The sequence below is a fragment of the Micropterus dolomieu genome, linkage group LG21 (genome assembly GCF_021292245.1).
Source record: "Micropterus dolomieu isolate WLL.071019.BEF.003 ecotype Adirondacks linkage group LG21, ASM2129224v1, whole genome shotgun sequence".
Classification (NCBI taxonomy): domain Eukaryota; kingdom Metazoa; phylum Chordata; class Actinopteri; order Centrarchiformes; family Centrarchidae; genus Micropterus; species Micropterus dolomieu.
The window spans coordinates 29015516-29041769 of record NC_060170.1 but is presented as its reverse complement, the minus strand read 5'-3'; the positions used below and the strand labels follow the sequence as shown (position 1 = coordinate 29041769).

General features: G+C 40.0%; 2 protein-coding genes across 3 annotated transcripts; both read right to left on the bottom strand.

Moving 5' to 3' along the window:
* Positions 1–295: 295 nt before the first annotated feature.
* On the bottom strand, positions 296–11097 carry tmc2b (transmembrane channel-like 2b). The gene is made up of 20 exons (XM_046035712.1): positions 11052–11097; positions 10847–10888; positions 10086–10476; positions 8609–8758; positions 7214–7304; positions 7040–7121; positions 6839–6945; positions 6634–6732; positions 6084–6226; positions 5836–5983; positions 5295–5489; positions 4948–5127; positions 3988–4146; positions 3602–3730; positions 3041–3108; positions 2450–2689; positions 1538–1663; positions 1041–1119; positions 787–913; positions 296–631 (listed from the first exon to the last, which is right to left on the bottom strand). Exons 1-20 carry the CDS (start codon positions 11095–11097, stop codon positions 423–425), a joined length of 2811 nt encoding a protein of 936 aa, XP_045891668.1. The 3' UTR covers positions 296–422.
* Positions 11098–13861: 2764 nt separating this feature from the next.
* On the bottom strand, positions 13862–25971 carry tmc1 (transmembrane channel-like 1). 2 transcript variants are annotated; one of them, XM_046035063.1, is made up of 21 exons: positions 25935–25971; positions 23441–23464; positions 22428–22899; positions 22120–22308; positions 21895–21985; positions 21719–21800; positions 21410–21516; positions 21179–21277; positions 20879–21021; positions 20654–20798; positions 20369–20563; positions 19366–19545; positions 19121–19273; positions 17360–17488; positions 17144–17211; positions 16726–16965; positions 16519–16644; positions 16287–16365; positions 15588–15726; positions 15097–15324; positions 13862–14125 (listed from the first exon to the last, which is right to left on the bottom strand). In XM_046035063.1, exons 1-20 carry the CDS (start codon positions 25969–25971, stop codon positions 15101–15103), a joined length of 2922 nt encoding a protein of 973 aa, XP_045891019.1. In that variant the 3' UTR covers positions 13862–14125; positions 15097–15100. The 2 variants fall into 2 exon arrangements, with proteins under 2 accessions (XP_045891019.1, XP_045891018.1); XM_046035062.1 differs by lacking the exon at positions 13862–14125 and having other exon boundaries at positions 14921–15324.
* Positions 25972–26254: the final 283 nt, after the last annotated feature.

Sequence of the window (26254 nt, the reverse complement as noted above, 5' to 3'; positions counted from 1 at the left end):
TACAACTGTCATGTCTGTGTCCATTTACTTTGCACAAAGTCCTAATTTATTTTCACCTTCAAACTAAGTGAGCACATTATGGGATTTGACTGTGGAGGCTTTAGTGTGCCATTGCAATAATTATAGACTTTCCGTGGTTATTTATACTTGATCAATTAATTGGCATGTTTTAAAGACCGGTAATAATGCTTTTCATTGAGGCAAGAAATAACTTGATAAATTCATTTAAAATTATCGTTTTTTTTATTCTAATTATTCTTATTTTCCTAAAAGGGCAGAATAAGTCAATCAATTACATCTAAAGAATTAAAACAAATGTATTATTATAGTGGCACCCTCCATATACAGTATGACTATGACTGCAATGGTCACTGGTTGTTTGTGGTGAATTGTAGGTAATTCAGTCCTTGAATCATGACTCTTTATTGTCTTGGAGGCCCACCCCGACCTCTTCCTCTTCCAGGCCCAGGGTGAGGCCCCCTGGCATTTCCAGGAGGCACTCTTCGTGGCCCTGGGGCATGGGTGACTGGCGCTCTGGGGTTTGGGGCAGCCAGGGACACATCTTTTTGCAGATTAACCCCTTTTGCTGCTGCACCTGGCCTCGTTTTGGGAGACTTCTCAATTACGACATCTGAGAATGCAGATGGAGAGCAAAAACAGGGGTAAACTCAGCTGGGTGCAAATTGGCTGATAGCATGTACAATAAAGGAATGTGTGTGTGTGTGTGTGTGTGTGTGTGTGTGTGTGTGTGTGTGTTTGTGCGTGTGTGTGCGTGTGTGCGTGTACCGGGCGGGGGCTCTTCCTCGGAGGGAGGTGGTATTAGAGACTTGTTTGGCAGCAGGTCCTCCAAGTCTTTCATCACTTGATTAGTGCTGTCCTTGTTGTTCCTGCGGTTCTTCTCCTCGTCTCGAGCCTAAAGTTTCCACCAAAAAACCAGACAGTCATTTGCATGATTGGATCTTGAACAAAGAAGATTTTGACAATAAGAGGGAAACAAGGGGAAGAAAACTTACACATCACAAGAAAACGCTCATACTGACCATTTGCATCTTCTTTTTAAGGCCATTGTTTGCTTCTTGGTATCCTTTTGACACTGCATTCAGGTAGTAGATGGCCAACCTGTTATAAAGTATAAGTCTACTAGGTGAAAGCCAACCAGTACAAGAGCATAAACCACATCCAGATTTTGGACACAAGGCAGTAGACACTAAGGTCAGGCCCTCCAAGTTGTATGACTTTACTTTTTTAATTGCACACTGCTTCACAGATGGCTTTATTAACATTATTATAAATATGCAGTTAAAAAAATACACACATGTGAAATTGTCTAAACAACCACAAAACTGTCCAGATTTTCTTGTGTAGTCAAATTTTTCAGGGACATTGTGAAAGTAGAAATAAGGTTATTTCAACACCTGTTTACGTTTCCCTTCCTCTCCAGTACATAGTATGGCATTTCACCTCTGAATTTGCGAACTTTTAGCAGATAATACACTGTATTTTAACTGACATTTAAATACTATATATAGATACTTACACCATGAGGAGGACAGCAGGCATGATGACTCCAGGGTTGGTGGCATATGAAAAAATATTCCCTATGAAGGCTGGTAGATCCTGGTCTATAGTCTCCATGACCACATCGTATATCTTCTCCTGGCCACTAGGGGAAAAACATGGACTAAATACAGTAAACTGTTTGTTGTCCCTAATCTTTGGATAAAAAGTGATCACCAAATTGAAAATGTAAGTTTTAATATTAGTTTAAGCATAAATGTTGAAAATTAGCTCTACAGTAACTTTTTAAAGCTATTCCTAAAATTACAGTTTACTATTGTAAGTGGTCTCTTAAAAATGTATTGGAATAAAATTGAACTGCCTGTGAGTAAAATGAATTTGACACCTTACAATGACCCAGTAGCCTAGTAATTCATGAAATGTTTGTCCTGTTGAAGTTTTAGTGAACAAGTCCAAAACAGATAAACTGATGGCTTACTGGAGATGTCTGCATCTGTGCAAATGTGTTGTTAACAAGACTAAGATCCTGCCATTTACGGTAAGCGGTACCATGAATGTCTGTACAAAGTTTCACGACAATCCGTCCAATAGTTGTTAACTACGACCGACTGACAGCCATAAAGCTGTGCTAAAAACAACTCTAAAAACAACTATTGCGTTTAGATATATTGCCTCTATCTGGTTTTCTTAAGATCCATTGAGTTTATTATATGACTAAAATAGTTTTAACCTGCCAAAGAACTCATCATTAACTGTCACAACAATCTAACTTTGTCCAATTAATTTATATTTAACCACCAAATAGTAAACAATCTCTTACTGGTGGTGTTGGAGAGAAGTCTCCCCCTGTTCACTCTGAAGTGCTTTGGGTGTCCAATAATGAAGGGCTATATAAATGTAATCCATCATCTTTATTATTATTATTACTAACCTGAATGGCCCACAGTCAAACGACGGGGACATGGTCATGATGGTGTAAACAACAGGCAGCAAGCTGAGGAACAGCACAAGCAGCAACAGGCCCATGTAGAAGTTGTTAGACCGTGAGGCCTTGAAAACTCGCTCATGAGGAACGTTGCAGCACATCACTGCCCAGCACTGGAAGTACATCGAGACCAGGAGACGCAAAACGTTCACACCCACCAGACCTGGAGCATAAAAGGCTCCCATCCTGAGGAAAACAGCAAGCAGCATCATTATTTAATTACATGCGACATCATTTCAAAAATACTGTACCAACAGCCAGCTTTGAATCAATCTAATTAAATTTAATAGTATTTCTAATTAGTCACACAATGTAACTACTGGGTTACTTTTGCAACAATTCTGCACCAAACAAATATCTAATTTGAAAAGGCAGGCATCCCACACTCACTATTTTGATAATTATAGGGACATTGGAGACTGACAACAAAGAAATGAGCTGTTTCTTTGCAGCATTAGTCCCGTCATGGAGCCCTACATGACACAGAAGGAGACAGAGAATAAAATCAACCATGCAGGAGTATGTGGAGTAATTCACCATATCATTCCTTGATTGAAGATAAGCCCCAGCACGTTTTCACTGATTTCAAATTCTGCATAAGAAGGCTGGAAACAACACAACAACATGATTAGGATGCTCACCCGAATTAATACAAAACAAGTCAATACACTTTGCACTTGCTCCTCTCTCTCTCTCTCTCTCTGTTTCTCCCTCTCTATATATATATCTCTATATCTATCTATCTCCCTCTCTTTCTCTGTAATTAAGTTCTCTTTGCAGACTCCTGTTTCACTGAAGTTAAGAAGTTAAGGGATCGGCTGTCTTACCATATGTCATTGTATGGTGTCAAGTTGACTCGGATCCAATACGAACTGTGCTGTACTCACACAGTGTTCAATATAAGCTGAATGACATAGTAGCTACTGCGTACTATGCTGACATCACTCATTACACAAGAGGCACAAATGTCATGCTTTATATTTGTATAATGTTTTCCTTGATATGGAAAAACAAAATATAATCAATTACTTAATTTCACAAAAAAAACATTATGCACACACACACAAACACTGTGACCCACTGACACACAGCACTCACAAATCCAGCTTCCAGGTCCCAACACCAGCAGTAGTTTAGGAAGCGGACAACAAAAGCTCGCATAAAGTCACCAACCAGGATGGTCAAATAGGTCACCTGCGTGTCCGACACGGTCAGCTTCACAAATTCCTACACAGCGAAAGAAGCCAACAAGGGAAGAATCAGAAGAAATAAGAAAAAATACAAACCAAACCAATGAAATCAGAAATTTGGTTACTTCTAGTTGATTAAGTTGAGTAAGCAGGGTAAAGCAGAGGAATGATGCAAACAGAGTTACACCACTCTAGCTGTGATTACTGTAGCTACCACTGAATGCATCTGTATCTGCACCAACAATTTATCATCCACCACTGGACAACAGTAAACAGTATAATGCCACAACTGACTATTCCAACTCCCGTCTCCCAGCAGGGTCCTCTGATGACGTCGGCTGGGTGTATTTCCAGAGGAGGCACGTTCGTCGTGTTGTAGTGGGAGCTGTAGTTGGCATAGTACTGATTCAAAGCCCATTCAGTTTCATTCTTGATTACCTTCTCGGTGTCCAACTAAAAAAATTAAAATACATCAAAGCATACAAGCAAGTCAAACTTTAGTTATGTAAACCAGTTAACACACAGGGAAATATCCAGTAGTTTGTAGCCTGGATTTTAAGGAATTGTTCTACGTAGGGAAATGCTATTCACTTTCTGGTTTCAGAATTGGATGAGAAGATCGATACCATATCTGTCCTTTAAATATGCTTAACTTAGCCCAAAGACTGGAAACACAGAGAAACAGCCAGCCTGGCTCTGTCCAAAGGTTAAAAAAACCTAACAATCAGCAAGAAATAGTCAGGCACACAACAATTCGTAAAACAGCAAAAATAATACATGTTATTTATTTAACTCCTCCTGATTTTGCTTTAGAAGCTTAGCTAACCAGCTGCTGGCTATAATGTTGAAACAGAAGGAAACAGCTACTGACTATAGCCTTATATTTATCAGACATATATGAGAGTGGTATTGATCTTCTCATCTAATACTCCACCTGCAAGCAAATAAGCTTATTTCCCAATATGACGAACTTTCACTTTAAAAGTTATGTACATTTAGACAATGTCCTCAGACCTTCTGAAAGCTGAAAGTGTAGATGCTGTCACACAATATTTAGTTTAACTGAAGGTTAATACAGTATTTTAAAAGCATAATAGAGATGTACTTTTATATCAAGGAGAATTATTTCTATACCATACGAGAAGCCATAGCAAATGCAGCAAAGGTCTTGCAACTCTCAGTGAATGTCCTTACCATGGAAATACAGGAGATAGTATAAAAACTAAAATCTATGTCATAAAATATCTGTCATACCTGTGCAGTAACCTCATCAAACAAGGCAAAGAGGAAGGTGTAAAGGTTTCCCAGGAAGAGGGCAAAGATACGTCCCAGCTGCCACTTGAGGGCAATCCGAGGGTGATAATCTTCCAATTCTGCGATGGCTTCAAACAGAGGAGGACACACCAGCCCCAGCAGAGACATCACAAACTCCACCTGATACATCAGACGAGAGAGGGGGCTTACTAATCTCATTTTTAACTCTCATTTTCAAGCCTCAGCTCTTACAGATTTACATAGCTGTGTTCTGTGTATAAACTGATAATCCATAAAAGCATTGATTAAATGTACAAAAAAAAGCCAAATGTTTAATGTCAACCTGCCTCATTCTTGTCAAACCATGAGAGATTGTCCGGATTCGTCTTAGCAAGGTCCTGAGACCGTTTCACCACAAAGTAGATGAGGTATCCGCTGCCTCCAAGGCAGCATGTGATCAGAACGTTTGCCAGAACTCTGAGGAACCGTCTGAGGTGTATGTTCTCATCTTTCTGGTTCTCCTGTTCATCCACAATGGATTCCTACCGAAGAGCAATTTAAGTCAGTTTAATGGAGCAAATTTGGAAAAAACATTTTAATTGCCATTTGCACGTTCAGTTTTCACATTTATAAATTTAAAATCCCTGTTAACACTGCAAACTCTTAAAATAAACTCAAAATACTTGTGGCTACATCGTATTATGGTCTTTTAAGACTGCTTTTGGAGTAAATTTGGAATCTCGGATTCATGCCTGATGGATTTTTCAATGTAATGGGTAAATCTAGAGGGAAAATTAATTTCATTTGATTTCACAAACCCAGTTTTCATGCCTCAGGCCTACTGTTGATGTTACAATGTTAAACACAAATACACGCACACCTGCTAACCTTGAAGCTGGTGGTAATGGAGGCGTACTTATTGTCTGCAGTCTCTGGGTTTCCTATCAGGTAGTCCCAGCTGGTGAACATCTTCCAGCTGAAGGTGAAATCTCCTTCCTCTGCCCCATCCCCTCCTTCATTTGCGTTACGAGCCATCCTGAGATGTGAAAAACACCAGAAAGAACAGAACACCCAAACATCTCAGTCTGCATAAAGTATATCTGATTGCCTGCCCACATTTGTGCGTCTTGCCTTACGTTCTTATGACAACCATCAGGCTGTATCCATAGATGCCAACACACACCAGCAGATATGACAGAGGTAGTCTGAACTGCAGCACCCCGATCTTTCTCACATTGTTGTAGTACCCGTAGAACAGAAAGGAGTACTTGCAGTATCCCTGTTTGATGAGATATACAAAGATGTATTCATGCATACAGACACATTACATTCTGACCTGATGATGGTGCTAGATAAATAGAAGATCACCAAAGTCATTAGGATTCATCCTCTGGGAACCCTGAATGTCTGCAGAAAATGTCTATCTAATAGTTGTTGAGACATTTCATTCTGGACCAAAGTGGTTTACCAACCGACCAACGGACATTGCCTTCCTTGGAGCCACGCCACTAACATGGCTAAAAATAAAAATATTAGCATTCAAAATACAGCTTATCTATGGAACACCATGTCTTTTTTGTAAATATTCGTTTTAGCCACCCATTGTAAATATCATCTACCAATCCTATTCACATAAGTTTAGCCCAATATGATAAATAAATTGACAAACAAAGTGTGGATCCTCACTCCAAAGTCAAGGAGCACAGAGTAGTCCATGGCTGTGGCCTGTTCATCTCGAGGCACAGTTTTCCTGGGTATGGACCCATAGGGAAGACCCATAAGAATCTAAACACAGAGGAGAGGGATGGAGGTGAGAAAGAAAGGAGAGAGCTGTACAATGTCTGCTACATCAGGTACCACCAGCTAACATGTATCATGAGAAAGGCTGTACCTCTGGAACCACCACCAAGCCAAACATGAGCCCAAACAGGACCAGATTGAGCCCATACATCCACCTCAGAAAAATAAAGTAGGATGCTACAGATGATCCAAAGTGACCTATGATTAGGAAAACAAACTTGACTTAGAAATGTAGTGAGAGCTTATTGGAAACAGTAAGTTTATAGCCATATAATGCAATAGTGGTACCAACTTTCTACTTCCTTTATCTTCATCTCCCATGGTATACAGGCTGTTTTAAAGTTCTCAAAGTCACGTTTAAACTTCAGTAGTTTCTGAAATTTAAGAGAAGGTTGAAATTGGTTATTTCCACAATATCATCCTCATTATAAAGGCTGCGTTAAGTGTTGCAAAAAGAGCAGATTACCTTGGTCATCATGACTTTGAATACATAAAGCCTCCTGCCTTTTCCTTTCCCTAGAGCTCCTTCAAATTTTTCAACAAACTCCTGGGCCTCCCTGTTTGACCAATCGGAGAAAGCACAAACATCCATCAGTGAAACAAAGTGAGCAACACCCAACTGAAAACCAAGATCTACCTAACCAATGAATGAATAAGTTAGTGGCAACAGGATGTAAAAACGACAGGTCTGGGATGAGCTAACTGATTGATGGTGCATTATGCTAAGAGCATCAGGTGGAAGACTTGGCAAGCAGGTCTGTCAGCCACAAAAACATGCATTAAAAAGTGTCAAGCTCATGAAAAAGTTAAGGCAGCTCACCTATCGGGTTTCCTTGCTTACACTGTACAAAGAGAAACATACACACCAAGTACACACGCACTAACCTACACAATTTGCAGCCTTGTCCCTGGCAAGGCTGCCTGTAGTGTTTACAGCCTTTAGACAGAGAGGAAGATGTCTGACAGGCTGAATCACAGCCATCCTTGAGTGTGATACTGCGTGTTTTCCTGAGCTTTAGACAAATATGTATCTACAGCCCATCTCACAGAGAAAAGAATTATCACAGCTGAATAAATTGCGAACGTGGGTGAACAAATATCTGCCCGGATCCAATCAGTTTCAGGGGGTTCCAACGGCTGTGATTTTTGTGTTTGTGTGTGCTTTTATATCTGTGCAGAATTACGTTTATCTGAGACAATGTGATAATTCAGGAAACCCTGTCACACTTCAACAAAAAGGTTTTATATCAAACCTTAGCTCTGCCAGTTCCCATTTCCTGAAAGCATGATAGCTTTGATCTACAACAGCGGTTCTTTCACATCAAGGACCCCTAAACTGACACAAATTAGACCACGGACCCCAGTTGCGATAGAATTTTTGCTTTTAGAGCTTTAATTACAAAAAATGAATGAAACCTGTGACCAAGTAGTCAAACATTCTGTCATTGTGTTACTTAGGGTCACTTTTTGCTGGGGGCCCCCTAGAACTCAAGGACCCCTGGGGGTCCCCGGACCCCACATTGAGAGAGACTGATCAACAATTTGACAAAACATAGGCTCCTAGGTCCAAAGTATTTTTGACTTTCCATAGCTCACAGCACTTAAGAAGAGAAGTACCAAACAGCTAAAGTAGCGAATGAATGAGTTTTAATAATGGATGATCAACATCACATGTACAGGACATGAGTGATGGTGGGCATTAACGAAAGGGCTCATAAGAAATAGTCAGTGAACAAAAAAACAAACAAAAAAACAAGCGTAAACACCAAAATGCAGCAGCAGCAACCAGAAATGACAGTAACAACAAGCAAGCAACAAAGGATGTGAGTCAAAGTTGGCCACTGTTTAGTTGTGTTTTTACTTGTGCAGTACAAGTTTCCTCTTCATGCGCCAGGGTTTGTTCCTTAACGTAGCGATCAGTTTCTTCTTTTCCTCTACCTGTTCCTTCAGGGCTTCGATCTCTCCCTCCGACAGCGACTCTTCATCGTCATCAGAGGACGAATGATCAGAGCTGATAAAGGGAAAGAGCTTTCACGTGGCATGGCAAATGACATTAGAAAATTGAAAACAAATTAAAAAATACAGGGAGAGCAGCAATTTAGTGAATCTCAATGCCTAAAAATGTAGTACCCACATTATATGTGTAAGAAAGTTAGTTTTCTTATGTTGGTCTTATGTTTCTTGCTATTTAAAATCCTTTTTGGGGCTCCATCTTTTCTGACTACAGTATGAAATCAATATTTAGATTTGCATTAGTTGTCATCTAATATCATGTTTGTAAGAGCATACTGAGCTATGATCGTTTAAATAAGGCAGGCTCTTCTGAAAAACATTCGTAGTGTTGCACTTGTGCATATGAAAAGTGGCATAAATTGTTGTGTAAGAAAGAAAGTTACAAAAATACACAGAGAGGGTTTCTGAAACTGTTCAAACATCCGACAAGCAGTAAACAGGAAGCTTAATCTTCAGCTTCTTGTATTTTGCTGTACAGTGTGTCTCTTATTGTCCCTTTCATTTACATCTGAAATATGCATTGTCCTCTGCAACAATTTTTAATACTACCAGAAGGAGGTACAAAAGTGGTACATTTTGTAATCAAACATGGTGGCTTTAAATCCAGTTCTAAAACTTACGGGGAGCCAAGGTAAAAAGCCCTGCCTCTGTAAATGAGGGCGCTTCTTAAATGTTTTTTTTTACCCTATATGCAGCCCTTTCTCAAATAGTTTTTGAAAAGTTCTATAAAAAAAAGTTATTATATTAAATTATTTTTAATGAGCAGGTTAAAGAGTCATGGTGTGGATATCAATTATTCCACTGCAAAAAGTTAAAACCTTCTTTCCTGACACTGGATAGTCAGCTTCTTTTTAAAATGCAGCCAACTACCAAGCACTGCCAGTAAGATGTGGTGTCTCAGGATGCTTTGTCCGGTTGGCTTTGTTTTAAGGGAGCAGTAAATAATGGATGAACTAATGAGATAACACCAACAGCAGCTTTTCTGTCACTTGGAAAGGATCGTCATACACACACACAAAAAACACGTGGTCCAATAAATTATTGACTGAATGCTACACATGTTTTACAGTATGCCTCATGAACCTTTCCCAGAACAGTATCTGACTGCTGAAGTGATACATTAAAATGTAAATCGTAAACTCTAAATGCCGTATATTTAGGGAAACAAATGTGTATTTCTGCGTAGTAATAATATTAATGTTTTTATCTCCCTGAATATATGCCACATAGCTTCCTATCACCAAAGTCTGCTATTCGTCTGCAAGGCCATATGGGTGTGTGGAGCATGCAGGTAGGTGAGAGACAACTCTCAGAGAATACTGCACCTGCTCATCTTCCTATTCTTGTTTTTCTTGTCCTTCTCGCCACCTTTATCCTTCCCTTCTTTTTCTTTAACATTTCCCTTCTTCCCCTTATTCTGCTCCTCTTTCTCCTTTTTGGACTCTTGTTTTTTCTTTTTCCCTCTGTCGTCTTCGCTCTCTTCATCGCTTTCCTCCTTAGCAGCTTTCTTCCTGGAGGCTTTTGAACTTTTGCTTTTGACACTCCGGATTTCTTCCTCACCGTCTTCATCGCTGTCCCGGGGCTTGGCCTTCTTCTTTCTACCTCTTTTCCTTGGTGCCTCATCCTCATCCTCTTCATCCTCCTCATCATCGCTAACCCGTTTAGCTTTACGTTGTGGTTTGGCTCTTCTGTTTTTAGTTCTCCTCCTGGCCTCATCTAAGACAAGCATATATAGATAGATAGATAGATAGATAGATAGATAGATAGATAGATAGATAGATAGATACCGAAACATTCATCCATCAAGTGTATTGAACAATGATATCACTCACAAGTACAAAAAACAATAATAAAGTGCACAAGATTCCCCTGAAATTATTCTGGTAAGCCTCTATGAAAGAGGAGATTTGGTAGAAGGTTTTAAATAATGTTAAAAAAAATAACAGAGGAGGGAAAAACAAGCAGTAATTTATAGTAATTTGTTTAGCATACCATCATATTGTGGCAAATCTTCAAGACATAGCCATATCCTTCTCAATTGGACTATTTCTCTGATGAAAAGCAAAAATTATTCCTGGTGACTCACCTTCACTTCCACTGTCTAACACAGCATCTACCTCCACCCCAACTGTGAACATGTTAAAAAAAAAACACATACACAAAGTAAGGGTAAACAACTCTACACAAATATAAATATATTTATCCAGGTCAATATAATCAAAAAGTTGTAAATTGATTAAACAAAGAAAGACAGTTCTTTTCAGCATAATAGCGCATTTTAAAAATCTCACCATCTTCAACCTTAATGGCCGTATCATTTTTCCTCTTTGGAGGCATTATGCTGCGTTCACTTTCTTTTAGTTGTTTATATCCTCTTTTGCTTCAGTTAGTCCTCCTCTTCTCACTTCAGACTCTGTCTCCTCTCCATCCATGAGTTACTCAGTGTAAGCAGCTGCTACTCTCGTGAAGATACTGTGTCAAAAAGCCAGGATACACACACACACACACACACACACAGTAACAGGTGTGCCTTTGTTTAGGCTGTTCAAAGATCGCGCTCCTTGACGACCGTCAAAGTCACAGTGTTAGATGATAATCAGGAGGCTACTAAGAAAACAAAATCAGACAATGGACTTGTCAATCAAAATGCTGACTGATAGTTGCCCACCAACAGTCCTCACTCTGAAGAAAATTAAGTGGATAACACAAGTTGTAGCCTTTTTAGTATGAAATTCTGTTTTTGTGTTACTATTTTTCCACTGTGACAAGGAAACACACTTGTACAAAAAGTCTGTGACCTGTTTGATTTGGCTACCTGACACTGCTGAGGACTCATATCAGCCTTTAGGTGAACTTTGGAATAAATTGTTACCATTGTTTTAGGACAAATTTAAAAAATGTCAACCTATTTATACAAGAGGTAAAAAAGCTAGGGGGGATGATGAATGTGGCGAGGGACTAAGGGTTGAACAATGTTGTCTAATGCACTGCAGGATATGAGGTCATTAGCAGTCACATTACGAAACAATCAGATGTTTTTAATGTAGTTGTTTCCTGGAAATCAGCATCATGGAGCACCTGACATGGTCATCTCACATCTCCATGCTGGTAAAGAAAACTCAGAATCGGCTTTATTTCTTAAAGGAAACACAAGGAGACTAAATTCCCGTGCCAAGTTCTTATTAACTTTTACAGAGGAGCACTATAGCTCATCCTGACTGTAAACCTGTGTATGGCCCAGGACTGATAAAAACGACTCAGACCGTCATTGGTACCCATCTACCAAGCATCAGTGATATCAGTGAGATGCCTGCGCAGAGACCAAAAATGACAGTACCCACCCAGCTACAGCGTGTTCACCCTGCTGCCATCTGGCAAGAGATACAGTATCTGCTGTCGTACCACCACTGCAGAGCAGATTCTTCCCCCAGGTTGTGAAACTCCTAAATACATCCTCAGCACTCCAGCATGTAAAAAAAAGTTGTTGTTTTTGTGAGTAGCATAAAGGAAACTACAACTTATACAACGCTGTGTTGTAAAATGATAAAAACATCTTCCTTCTACCTTCTACCTTCTTCTAAAGTTAATGTCCACATTATGTTTTTCAACCACTAAGATGCAGCTACTACTGTACCTGTGTGGTTATGTTCAAATGCCAGATCTGACCTTTTGAATAATGCACAAGGAAACAGGAGACGCCAGGCTGCTATGCAGTTAACTATGCTATCTTGAAGGCTTGTTCCTAAACTTGCCCTCAGGGATGGGGCTTTTCATGTCCTCCTTATACTCCTCTCGATCCTCCTCCTGATTGTCCCATCCACTCCCTGCAACCATTCAGTACTCCTCTCCCCCGGCCTCCATCTCACTATACTGTACTTAAGCTTAGAGAAGCCATTGATGCTTTTAAGATCCATTAACTAAAAAGCATCTAACAAGTTCATACTGAGCCTCAGTGCCACCCTTTGCTCTCCAAAGCAAAACTGGACACCATAGGAGTAGTCAAATCAGTGCTCGTAGTGCCACAATGTCTCACTTCTCCCTTCATTACTGTTAGTGAATAAGAGATGCCCATCGTGGTACCGCAGACATTGAGATATCCGGTACCTGTCACGGCTCAGTTTTCTGCCACATTGTACTAACATGGAGAGAGACTGGGACGGAGCCAAACGCAACTCCAGTAGGAGGGTGAAACAGCGGGCATCGGGGGGGTTGGTGTTACCTGGCTAAATAATAGTGAGTCAGATTATGTCAGTCTCCTGTATACAGAGATGACGGAGGCTTTACTTGTCTCCTCTACAATCTCCTCAGTCTTCATTAAATCATGTGATTGACAATTCTTGGCCAACAATATAAAGCATAGGGACATACTTCATTGTCTAGTTCTCAAATAACTACAGAATTAATACTTAATGCTTACTTGCCATGAATTGATCATGAGCATCAATGGAAGTGGATTTGATTGGCACTGTAATTTAACGTCAGTAGCATTATATGTCATAGTCTGGCTGTGCTACCTCCTCATTCCTTGTGTTTTCAGCTGCTTTCCCCTCCCACATGTTTTTTTGTCGTCAGCCTATCTTCTTTGCCTGTGTGTGTGTGTGTGTGTGTGTGTGTGTGTGTGTGTGTGTGTGTGCGCGCGCTTGTCTGGGCACGACGTTCCAGTCTTTCTCCTCCAGCTAATCACATGCACATATGCGTCACATCCATTAATCAAGACCTTGCAGTGTATCTACCTCAGCTCTCCACGGTAGTCTTTGTCCGGATCATTCAGTTCACCAATGTGGTCCTTACTGCCTCTAGATTAGGCCAATCTCTAGTTCTGGTCTTGTGCGGGGGGGTTTCCCCCTTCGTGTGGACTCCTGCCTGACTTTGTTTTGTTTTTTTTGCCCAAGCTTCCAATTCATTTCCTCCCGGGAAGGTGAGGTGAGAGCAGACAAACTATCTGCTCTCACCTCACCTTGCTCACTCATGAAACAAGATTCCTCATTTGCACCTTCTGAAGTTGAGAATAAACCTGACTGTTGAAACTTTTCCATATCTCTTGTCTGTGGTCTCTAGGATCTCAAACCTTAACATTATGAGCTTGTTGACTTGTTGTCTTAAATGGTTTAGACACAAATTTTTATTTCTCAGTGACAACCCTTACATTGCACACATCTTAAATTTCAGTTAAACAAGATTTTGAATCACAATCAAGTTTAACTAATGAGACAACAGCATTACTTTTACATTTGGCTGACAGGTCAACTAAATGGCAGGTTAATGATGACAGGACCACTCAGTGTCCAGTGCAGAGCAGATTCAGCTACTGGGACACTGGATATGGCCATGCAGGTATCAGATGATCAGAAGTCAGACATCCATGCTAAGTGATAAAGGTTGGGAGACAAAAATGTTTGGCACAGATTAGATTTTTTCATTTACTGACACTCTTTATGTGTGTTTTCCAAGTTCAGATCTCTCTCAGTTTATCATTTTGATGTTGCAGGTGAAAAACGGATTAAATTTAAGTATGTAAGTCCAGCCAGAGAATAATTTAAGCCTACCTAGCTAGGTTAAATGGCCTCCGTGTCTAATGAATTGTTTAATACTTTGGCCCTGTCACAAGTCCAGGGGCTGCTGTGCTCAGTGTCTGAGAGAACAAGAGAAATATATATATATATATATCAGTGTGGTTAATTTGTCAGGAAACTGAAAGATCAACTGAGGTTGACAACCTAAGTTAAAGCATGGTTATGTGATGTAAACAACATACAGTATGTATAGAATTAATCACAAATATATGAATGCAATTTTTTTAAACAACACCTCCATGTTTACTTCACCTATTTCAAAAACATATGTACAAATAATAATAATAATAATACAAATAATTTGTTTGGACTGATGAGTTGCTGTGATATGAAAGATCAGGCCAGGCAGAGCTAATAAGGAGACCTCTGTATATAATGTAAAGATGGAAAGCAAGCTGCACATCTGTCTACAAACAATGTAATATACAGATACACTAATGTTTCCCTGTTTTGTACAGAAGGAGAATTGTCAGCTTTATTTAAATCAATTTACTGCAGATTTAGCATACTGTAATGCAACATTTAAATAAAATTATATTGTGCTCTTGTTATGTATTTAGTAAAAAAAAACAACTACTAATTTGAGATGCTTACAACTTCTTTTTATCACAAAGCCATTTGATTAAGATGAAAATTTGCACTAACTGCCATCAAGTAAGCATTAATGTCAGTATGTTGATTTTAGGACAGTGTACATCTGAGCATGAATTTCTCAATGAAGTGCTGGGTTATAGGTGACATTTGCAAACATGTTGTTTCTCACTCCCTCAGTGTCTCTGCAGGCTTGGCTCCCTGTGCATCCTGAGTTCACTTTGCCGAGGGAAACCGGGCAGGTACCCAGGAGCTCCGTGGTCTCCATGGTGATAGGTCCTGGGGACAGGGACTCTGGTGGCTGGAAGATGGCGCTCTTGGTCTCTAAGCTGAGTAGCAGGGTTGCGTCCATTCTTACCATGATATACCCGCTGACTACTGCCCTGGTATTTTTCCTCATCTGTGAAAGAAGGATAAGAGAAATATATTGTCAAATGTGGATGGGCAAGACTGTTACATTACTGTATCAACTCTTGTAACAGTAGCTAAAGCATTTTAATAAAGTTATTTAAATTTAACTTTATATTTTTGACTTGCCTTTTATTACATTTTATTAGTTTCAGGGCTCCATAGTAGTAGAAGTAACTGATTTTTCTTTTTTGTTTGATTATTTTTGTTTACTTTGGATCTGTTTTATTTTTATTTAAAATTCAAAAGTCTCACCCTCTTGGTCTTGTCGTGAAGCGTTGTTGTTCTTTTGTTGCTGTTCAGCCTGTGATGATGTAGCTTGTCTGGCCTCCTCTAGATCCATTTGTGCCTTCAGTGCTGCTTGTTTGTTCTTCTTCTTGTTCTCCTCATTTTGCTTGAAAGGGACAGACAAGAAATTAGAACAAGACAAGACTGACTGCAGAAAAATTAATTCATTCCATTCGGAGAACTATGCACACCTACAGAACATTTTAAAGTTTAGAAACATACAATAACGCTTACAGAAATGCACATCAATTGTTATATTATAGTGATGAGCCTTTGCTGCCCAAGCCACTGTTTTTTGGACAGTTGTGAGCTGTTACTCTGCTGCTCTCTGCTGGATTGATGATACCAATACACGCCACAGTGGCCTCAAGCTGTCTGTTTGTGCGTCAACACACTGTGGGGAAGTTTCAAAGCTTCTAACAATAATTGGAAAAGCAAATCTGAAATCAAAATTAAATTTTTTCTCTATATTTACAATGTTAGAGATTAACATTGTGACATACTGTTTGTCACACCATTCTTGAACAACATTTCCTGCACCCTCATCACTTGACTATGAGTGTCATAAAATTTCAAATTCTAAGTGCAAACTTTATTTGCTTGTGTTCAAAAGCAGATACAAGCTGGAGTACAAGTGCTAGATGAGAAAATCTAATTTCGGGTTACCGTTTGTAGTTTTTTCTTAAGATCCACATTGGCTTCTTTGTAGCTTTTGGATGTGGATTGCAAGTAATAAATGGCCAGTCTGTAAGATAAAACAACGGATTATTCAAAGTAACAAATAACCTTACACTTTATAACTGAATAGAAATTATGACGATATAGTCATGTAAATTATCTGAAGCTGTACAAAACATCTCTATTCATGCAGGCTGCTGCTGAGTGTTTGCTGACTCACACCATAAGCAATATGAAGGGTAGCACCAGTCCAGGGTTAGAGGCATAGCTGAACACTTTACCAAACCAGGCAGGGAAGTCCGACTCAAGAGTCTCTTGGATCACATCAAACATACGTTTTTTCCCACTAAGGAGAAGAGAGTGATTGTGACAGAAAATAAAGTATATCAAATTGTAAATGGCAGATCTCTTGAACAAGTGTCATTACCTGAAGGGTCCGCAGTCAAAGGAAGGGGGGATAGTGACGATAGTGTAGATGGCAGGAAGAGTGGAAAGGAAAAGGATGACCAGCAGCATGGCCATGTAGAAGTTATTGGAGCCAGAGGCCTTGAAGACTCTTTCCTGAGGCACATTACAGCACATCACAGCCCAGCACTGCAGGTACATGGACACATGGAGCCGGAGGACGTTCAAGGCAGGCAGGCAGGGAGCATAGAAAGCACCCATCCTGGAGGAAAAGGTTAGGCAAAACACTGATTGGAGAACAGACTGAACAATGCTATTCATCATCTCTGAGTGGTTTTCCATAATACCATTGCTGCTGGTTATGAATAAAATGAACAATGAAAAGTGACAGCTTGCTTAATATGTTAATATGTTTAAATAAAAGCAATGTCTTTTCTGACCATATCATTCCTTGATTGAAGATCAGACCCAGGACATTGCCACTGACATCAAATTCAGAGTAGGACGGCTTTAACATGTGACACAAAATAGACAAAATTAATTCTGCTTCATATTTTTATAGCCAACGTTTAAATTCACCTCTAGAAAAAGGTGCACATTTTGACCACATTTTGACTGATCACAGTCACTGTGATCAGTTAAAACAGATGACTCACAAATCCGGCCTCAAGGTCCCAACACCAGCAGTAGTTGAGAAAGCGAACAAGCACAGCTCTCAGGAAATCACCAATTAGCAGTGTGATGTAGGTTGTCATAGTATCAGATATGATCAGCCGGACAAACTCCTGCAAAGAATCATCAGGATCACTTTAGAGAGGTTATATTTTTTTTATTTACCACTGTATGTGTCAAAAACATGCATGTGTAGTTTATTAAAAGTACTAAATATAACTACATGTCCTACCCAACATAAAATACACTATATTTCATTTTTAATGAAGACCTTTAATTACCTGATCTGAACACATTTCTATTTGCATTAGAAATCAATCATTGCTTAATACAATGACAATTGTGTGTCAAGCAAATGTAATCAACATATGGTGACCAAAAGTTGTCAATATTAAACAAAATAAATTGTGACATAATCCAAAACATCCACTTGATGCCTCTCTTGTCCCCGCCTGAACCTGCTGTGAAAAATGTGACTGAATGCACATTGTAGGGTAACTTCGGTATTTTTCAACACATTTTCCCCTGTTTTTGTGTTTATGTGACTAATTGGAACCACATTTTTTGAAATTGGTCCAGTATTAATCGAGCGTGTTGCAGTCACCAGCAGCAAAACAGGGCTGCAATGTTATCCTTGCAGGCAATTGCTCCCCATCAAAGGACATCTACTAAAGTGCTTGTTTTTGCCACTGACTGGCTAGACTTAATGCATTTCTCCCTCTTACTGAGGAAGATGTCTCAAGACTTCTGCTCTCGAGTTGCCTCAAGAATGGGCAGACTGGTTCGAGATGACTGAAAGGCAGCAGTAACTCAAATAACCACTCGTTACAACCAAGGTATGCAGAATACCAACTGTGAACACATAACATGTCAAACTTTGAAGCAGATGGACTACAGCAGCAGAAGACAACACCGGGTGCCACTCTGGTCAGCTAAGAACAGGAAACTGAGGCTACAGTTTTCACAGGTTCACCAAAACTGGACAATAGAAGATTGGAAAAACGTTGCCTGGTGTAATGAGTTGTGACATTCAGACAGTAGGGTCTGAATTTGGTGTAAACAACATGAAAGCATGGATCCAACCTGCCTTGTATCACGGTTCATGCTGGTGGTGGTGGTGTAATGATGTTAGGGATATTCTTCTTGGCCCCTTATTACCAATTGAGCATCGTTTAAATGTGACAGCCTACCTGAGTATTGTTGCTGACCATGTCCATCCCTTTATGACCACAGTGTACCCATCTTCTGATGGCTACTTCCAGCAGGATAATGCACCACAAAGCTCAAAACATCTCAAACTGGTTTCTTGAACATGACAATGATTTCACTATACTCCATTGACCTCAACAGTCACCAGATATCTGTCCAAAAGAGCACCTTTGGGATGTGGTGGAACAGGAGATTCACATAATGGATGTACAGCCGACAAATCTGCAGAAACTGCGTGATGCTATCATGTCAATATGGACCAAAGTCTCTGAGGAATGTTTCCAACACGTTGTTGAAAGTATGCCACAAAGAATTATATATATTATATATAATAGTATTGTTGGAAGCACTTTTAATTTCAAATTGATGTATATAAGAAATAAAGGGGACCTAGTGTGGAACCTTGAACCTTAATAAAAATAAAAATTTGTTTTTAATATTGGTCATTTTGGGTACCCATAACTTTATGTTGTAAAAACAATCATCATATAATATATTTATAGTTTACACACAACCACACACACATGCACACTAACCTGCCCCACCATGGTTTCCCAGCAGGGCCCTCTGGGCATATCAGCAGGGTGGATAGTGTTGGGTGGAGCAGTGCTGTTTTCGGATATTGTACCATTGTAAAGACTGGCTTCCCACGTGGTTATATTAAACTTTACTATCTTTTCCTCTTCCCTCTGCGGCACATATACACACCTCAGGTAAATTTTGTGTGAATTTTGTAAAAAAAAATAAAGCACCTCACACATCTACATGATCTTGTTCTCACTTTGAGGTTGATCTCATCCATGAGTGCAATGATGAAGGTGTAGAGATTTCCAAGGAAGAGGGCAAAGATGCGACCCAGCTGCCACTGCAGGGCAACACGAGGGTGGTAGTTCTCCAGGGTGCTGATGACGTCAAACAACATGGGGCAGAACATCCCCAGCAATGACATGACCATGTTCACCTGAGAAACACAACAGCCTACACTAATGAAAGCTCATATGACATACAAGATGGAATGTAGCCTTTTTGTCACTTACACATACCCAGTATGTTATGACAGGACTGGCAGTAAACTTTTCTCTGCCTCTCTGGACAGTCCTGTTTAGTCTCCATACCAACACTTTAGCAAACAGTAACCCCAAGGTGACAAGCATTATATTGCACAGTGAAGGTCAAACAAAGGAAAGTAACAGTAAGCAAAACATATTTTTGAGCGGAGAGAGAATTTAACACTACCTGTTTAACAAATCCACACTAAATTCTAACTATATGCCCATTTTTAGGTATGTAGTGTATTAATACTAAAAAGTGACAATTAAACCTAATTGTGGATGGTGATGAAACTTCCGAAAGACCTCCGGAAACAAAAACACTATTACATTTTGTTGTGTGTTTGTTAAGTTTAAATTGGCAGTGGCATTCTAAAGTCACAGTTTAACTGATGTCCAGTGTATATCATTTCTTGTTTGTATAAAGTCAAGTATGTTGGTTTCTTGTACAGTAACTTCCACCATAGTATACTACATAAGATTCATATTTAATACATGTTGTATACAGTTAGTATGGATAGGGGCACAGCTACTAACTGCTAAAGTTTTAGTATGCACACTCGACAGAGCCACAGTTATAACTAGTAAGCTTCCTACTAAGTTGATCAGTAATCCTTTTTCACAACAGATGTTTTGGCTTGTTATAGCAGGAAAAGCCATGTTGTAACTAATAACATTAACTATATTCCAATTAGTTATCCCAATAAGCCAAACGCTCTCATTCCTCATTGCTACCTCATTCCTCTCCCACCAGCTGTGACTATCCAGTCCATCAAGGGCAAACTTCTGAGAGCGACGCACTACAAAGTAGATGAGGTATCCACTTCCTGCTAAGCAGCATAAGACCAGGAAGTTGGCCAGCACACGGAGAAAACGAGTCAGATGGATGTTGTCATCCTTGTGGCTCTCTTGCTCCTCCAAGATTGCCTCCTGGAGAGGTAAAAGGAGGGATATACAGGATATAGATGCATGTAAGATAAATGGCATCAATCACTATACTTGAACAGCAGCTGCACTGACCTTGAAACTGGTGGTTATGGAGGCAAACTTATTGTCTGCTGTTTCAGTGTTTCCTATCAGGTAGTCCCAGCTCGTGAACATTTTCCAACTGAAATTAAAGCTGTTATCATCTCCAACTCCCGACTCATTTGCATTACGGGCCATCCTTTAATCAGAAATACAGATTCAGTATAACATTGTGCATAGAGGAAATTAATGAATTATATGTAGTCATAATAAACTTACGTTCTTATGACCACCATATAGCTATAGGCCACTGTTCCCACACCAACCAGGAAGTATGACAGAGGCATACGAAACTTGAGCCAGCCAATGGCACGCTGGCTGTTGTAGTACCCGTAGAAGAGGACTGAATACTGAGCGTAACCCTGTGGATAGAAATTGAGGTTGAGGTGATCTGCAATAAAGAATGCATCATTATATTTCAAATGTGAACTGACTCACATGCATTATGTAACAAAACAACAACATGCTATTTCAAGTGCTTCAAGTGAGTGTGATGTTGCACGCGTGTAATTAACTGACTCCAAAGTCCCAAAGGACAGCAAAGTCCATGGCACTGGCCTCCTCAGCCCTGGGGACAGTCTTTCTTGGGATGCTGCCATAGGGCCGCCCCATTAATGCCTGTTAGCAAGGAGGTTCATTAGAAAAACCTCAAGGCATGCAAACAAACAGAATGAACAAAGAAAAAAAAGCTACAGATAGAATACAAGAAAATGATTACTTGTTTGTCATGAAAAAAGCTATGGACAGTACCTCTGGCACCATAACCAAGCCAAAGGTCAGACCAAACAAGATCATGTTGATTCCATACATCCACCTCAGGAAGATAAAGTAAGAGGCAACTGAGGAGCCAAAATGACCTGAGAGGCAGAGGGAATAAATATGAGCAACAGTACATCAGTTATGATTTTCCAGAAGCAGGGAAGCTGGGGAACTGTTGAAGCCTGCAAGACATACAGTATGAGCTATATGATTAATCTTGCATTGATATACAGTAATAAGAATACAACAGTAGATATGAAGTTTGACACTATGAGGAAAAACTATTTAAACCAAACTTACTTTCAATGTCCTTGATTTTCATTTCCCATGGAATGCAGGCAGTTTTAAAGTTTTCAAAGTCCCGTTGAAACTTCATCCATTTCTTAAAAAAAAAAAAAGAAAATGCATCTTGTATTTAATATAATTATTAATTATATAAATAAATACTGATATCAAATCAGTCTGTGATTCCTTACCTTGGTCATCATGACCTTGTATGCATAGAGCTTCCTGCCTTTCCCTTTCCCCAAAGCTCCCTCATACTTCTCCACAAACTCCTGAGACTCTCTACAAGGAAGAAGATGATTTGATTCAGAATAAATTGCAGCTCATGAGTTGTATTATAGCTGATCCGGAGAACTTGTTGTTTCAGGATCCTAATTGAAAGTGATCTTCAATAGTAAAACAGTGAGTAAATTTACCGTAAAGTTACAAGTTTCTTTTTCATTGGCCAAGGTTTCCCCCTCAGACCTTGGATCAGTTTCTTCCTCTCCTCAACTGCCTCCTTCAGCTTCTCCAGCTCCTCTGGTGACAGAGACTCTGGCCTCAACTCTTTCTCCTCATTGTCCTCTTCTTCTTTGTCATCTTCCTCACTTGTCTCCTGCTCTGAACTGAGGCATAGAGTACTGTGTTGAAAAAGGCCCATTTCAGAATGGGGGATAATAATAGTTTCTTCTGCAGGAAACTACAGATAAGTGAATTTAATATATTTTTTAAGATTAAGCTCTACCTTGTTTCAACTACTTTGTTGTGTTTTTTCTTCTTCACTTTCTGTGCTTCCTTCTTTACTGTACGTTTACCTCCTTCCTCTTCTTTCTCTTCATTTTTGGCACTTCTGTGTTTCTTTTTTCCCTTGGCATTTCTTTCTTCAGGTTCTCCCTCCTCCTGCTCCATTTTTCTTGTTTCTTCATTTCTGATATTCTTCCGCGTTTTTGCCACCTTACCACTTTTTATTTTGGCCTGCCCCTCTTCGTCCCTCACTCTTCCTTCTGCTTCTTGATCATTCCTTGCTCTCCTTCTCCTACCCCTCTCTGTTTTCTCAGGCCTGGCCTGTAATTCATCTTCCCCTTCTCCTGCTCTAGATGCTCCCTTTCTCCTCCTATTTCCCCTCTTTTTCTTTTCCCTGTCACCATCCCTTCTTTTTCTTCTGCGTTCTTCTCTCTCAAGTTCGTCTTGAACAGTGAAAACGTCATCCTCGTCCCCTGGTGTGAAAACATAGATGCTGTGTTTGTTCAGTGATGCAATATGCATTAAGATGCTGCACAGATTATTTATTTGTCACTCTCTGTTTCTCTGTGATGCTATAAACTAATAATCATCCAGTTATCTCACAGTATTGTGAAGTTTTTCATTGTTCTCTACTCAATTAAGCCATCTCCTTTTCTCCATCACTGCTATACAGGTATGATAATCCTGTGATAACTGGGGACACAGGGTCATGATAGAGACACAAAAGGAAGTTTACAGGACTGAGAATGGGGGAGGAACTTCAATAGATGTACTCGGGAGCAGCAACCCCAGTTGGGTAAATGGTGGCAGCAGAGTTTAGCGCCACAGTGGAGCTTCTGACAGAAGTGAAGAAACAAAAACAAACAGCTCCTACATAATCCCAACACCAGGAACAGGATGAAATGAGAAAATATATACTACAGACTATTAAGAGGTCAAAATTCCTCCTCCTCTCTAGCCTGAAACATAGGAACCTTTAGTGATTCATGAAATGACATTTAATAACCCACTCACCTGTAAATTCCAGTCCAATTTCAACTGTGGGAGAGAGATAATTTCATTATGAAAATTAACAAGGTAAGAAAACTCTTGTACTCTTTTACTTCTGTTAACTTGTGTCATTTATTTTTTACTTTACATTGTTACTGTTATGTCTGTCTCATGGAAGCAGGGGTTTTGGGCCACGATGCAGACACAACAAGCCAGAGATTAGTTTGTGAGATTTATTAACAAAAACTGTGACACTTACTGCAGGGATAAGGCAGTACAAAGAAAAACTAAGCAAGCCCGTACATGAACGGGTGAAATAGTAGTAAATGCTCTACTTGTTTTTTCTGAGCCTGTCACTCCAGCCTCCTCTGATTCCCAGTCAGCTAACCTGCAGCATGCTAACCACCAGCCTTCACTCTGGCCTGCTAGCCTCCTGCCTGCTACCCACCAGCCTTCTAGCAACCTCAGTCTGCCTTTATCCAATCAATTAGGCTTGGGTTCGTAAGCCTGCAACCTGCCTGTCCTGACTGTAATGATCCTGCCCTGGAACCACCTTCTTGGAAGCCCTCCAGTAGGATGTGTGGCTCCCACCATTGTCACGCCTCCCCAGCTCCTCGTCCTAGCCACTGAGACTGAGCTGCCCATCGCCACAAATATTCAGCTGTCCAGCTCACTGACTCTTCTCGTAGTCTTCTCGTTCTCATATTACTGAACCTAGTTGGAATTCCACCTGAGAATGCTACCAGTTTGGCAAACTCAGGGACAAGCCTCCAGTAGACAGGGAGGGAAGGGAAGTGAATTGATATACATGGTGAGTGGCTGATAAGGGAATTAGAATCTGGCGGACAGCTTGAGGATGGCAGGTCTGGGGAGTTAGAAACAGGGACAGAGAGCAATACAGATGCCTGGGAAGAATGTTATGTGACGGAGGACGGTATGTGTAGTGTTATGTGTCGCAGATCATTCACACGGGCTTCTGGGTGTTTTAATTCAGCCTGGTATCACCATATAGCGTATGAACAAAAGTGGTGTGCTATTTATACACCATCCCATGATATCACGTTGTTTACCTGTGTGCACGTTGTCAACAAACAGATTTTTAAAACATATTTATGCTAGGTACTGATGTGAGTTATTATAACTTGGTGTAGACTGACAGAAGCAGAAATTAGAAGGTCCAGCTGTCATGATTCTGGTGTGTGGGTTGTTTGTTGTCAGTGTTTGTTGTTTGAGTTTGTAGAGTCATGTCCCTCGTCTCTTGTTGCTCGATTACTCCCCATGTTTCCTCTGTTTTTGTGGAGTAATTCCTATTGTCGCTAGTCGCTAGTAAATATAATGTATTCAATATAAGTGGTGATGAGTAAACATGGAGTAAAGTACAACAGAAACAAAACATTCTCACTTTATCGGGGCTCACACTTTTGTTGATGCTAGATACTGGCTTGGTTTTCTGGAGATTTTTCTTTAAATACTGAAAATTTCATATTTCAAAGTCTGACCAACTTGTAATCATTATTTATGCCAAAGAATATCAATTGGCATTTTTACAGTGTTATAGCGGAATGAACAACATTATTTAAATGTCTTTCTAAAAAGGCACTATGATATCAAACATTTGTGTAACTTTTTCTTTTCTTGTATTAAATCCTACTTATTGTTCTTTTCTCCTGAGATCTCATGTTTATCATGTTTTTTCAGGTCAAGTTTATACAGTAAAGCCCCTAAGACATAACCAACTCCTTCGCCCTCTGATAACCTCAGCTTTATAAATCCTGTCCTTTCCCTTTTATATCTTCAATACAACACCGATCCCTAGTAGAGCTTAGCCTTATTGTATACCTGACACTATTGTCCTGCAGTAAAGGGGCATTAAGAGGAAAACAAAGACAACCACTGACAAATTGGATACAAAATTATGTAGTCGGCCCTTGATGTGTGTCCTTAGTGTAACCGGAGTGGCCTGCACATGGGTCATTACGGCTGTGTGCAGCAGAGAGGCACAAAAGAGACAAACAATAGCCTAATGAAGGGAGACGGGGTGGCTAAGCCCACAGGGTGGGGAGACATCCGAGGGCCAGAGGCCAGCAACCAAATATGCAGCTGAGTGAGGAATGCAAGAAAGTAGTACTTAAATATGTTTGAGGTGGTTGATGGGTGGCCTTTAATTGATTGTTAAGACCAGAAATTCATTATTAATACTACTGTACTGTCTTAACTTGTCTTTTCTATTCATATTACTGAACAGATCAGATCAGTTAGCAGAACTATATCATGAAGGCACCACAAACACATGAACCAAAAGCCTTGCTTTATTTAAATAATCAGTAATATTTTCTCTTAATTAAGATTTGACATAATCTAAAAATGTATATGATAACAGAGTAGGTAAATCTATCAGGCCTTTGTCTCCACAGGCACAAAGAATGAGTGTCCTCTATTAACAAAACTCCTGCATCATAAAATGAAAAACCAGAATAGCAATTTGGTCATGAAAATATAAAGACGGTCATACTCTTACTGTCATTCTCAGAGGTGATCAGACTGTCTCGAGGCATCTTCCTCTCATGGTCCTGTACCCACTATAACAGTCGCCCCAGCATCCAGTGTGAGGTGGAAATGAAGACACGGGGTTTCAGTGGTCTCGCTCCTTCTGAATCTTTACAGGGAAGCCCACACACTGCTATGGAGAATGAAGTGTGTGTGTGTGTGTGTGTGTGTGTGTGTGCGTGCGTGTGTGTGTGGGGGGTGGGGTGCGTGTTGAGGGACTAGAACATGATGAGCAACTCGCATGAGAAGTTTACTTTTTCCTCGCCACCCATCGACCCGAAACAGGAACAA

Excerpts from the sequence above, each read along its gene's own strand:
- tmc2b (XM_046035712.1), bottom strand. The coding sequence starts at position 11,097 with ATGCCTCCAAAGAGGAAAAATGATACGGCCATTAAGGTTGAAGATG. Across the intron at positions 6,227-6,633 it reads CTGTGCTCCTTGACTTTGGA|GGATACTGCAAGTACTCCTT; the intron begins GTGAGGATCCAC and ends CTCATCAAACAG. Across the intron at positions 2,690-3,040 it reads TTCAATCAAGGAATGATATG|GATGGGAGCCTTTTATGCTC; the intron begins GTGAATTACTCC and ends TGTTTTCCTCAG.
- tmc1 (XM_046035063.1), bottom strand. The coding sequence starts at position 25,971 with ATGCCTCGAGACAGTCTGATCACCTCTGAGAATGACA. Across the intron at positions 19,546-20,368 it reads GCTGGTGGGAGAGGAATGAG|GTGAACATGGTCATGTCATT; the intron begins GTAGCAATGAGG and ends TGTGTTTCTCAG. Across the intron at positions 17,212-17,359 it reads GGGACCTTGAGGCCGGATTT|CCGTCCTACTCTGAATTTGA; the intron begins GTGAGTCATCTG and ends CACATGTTAAAG.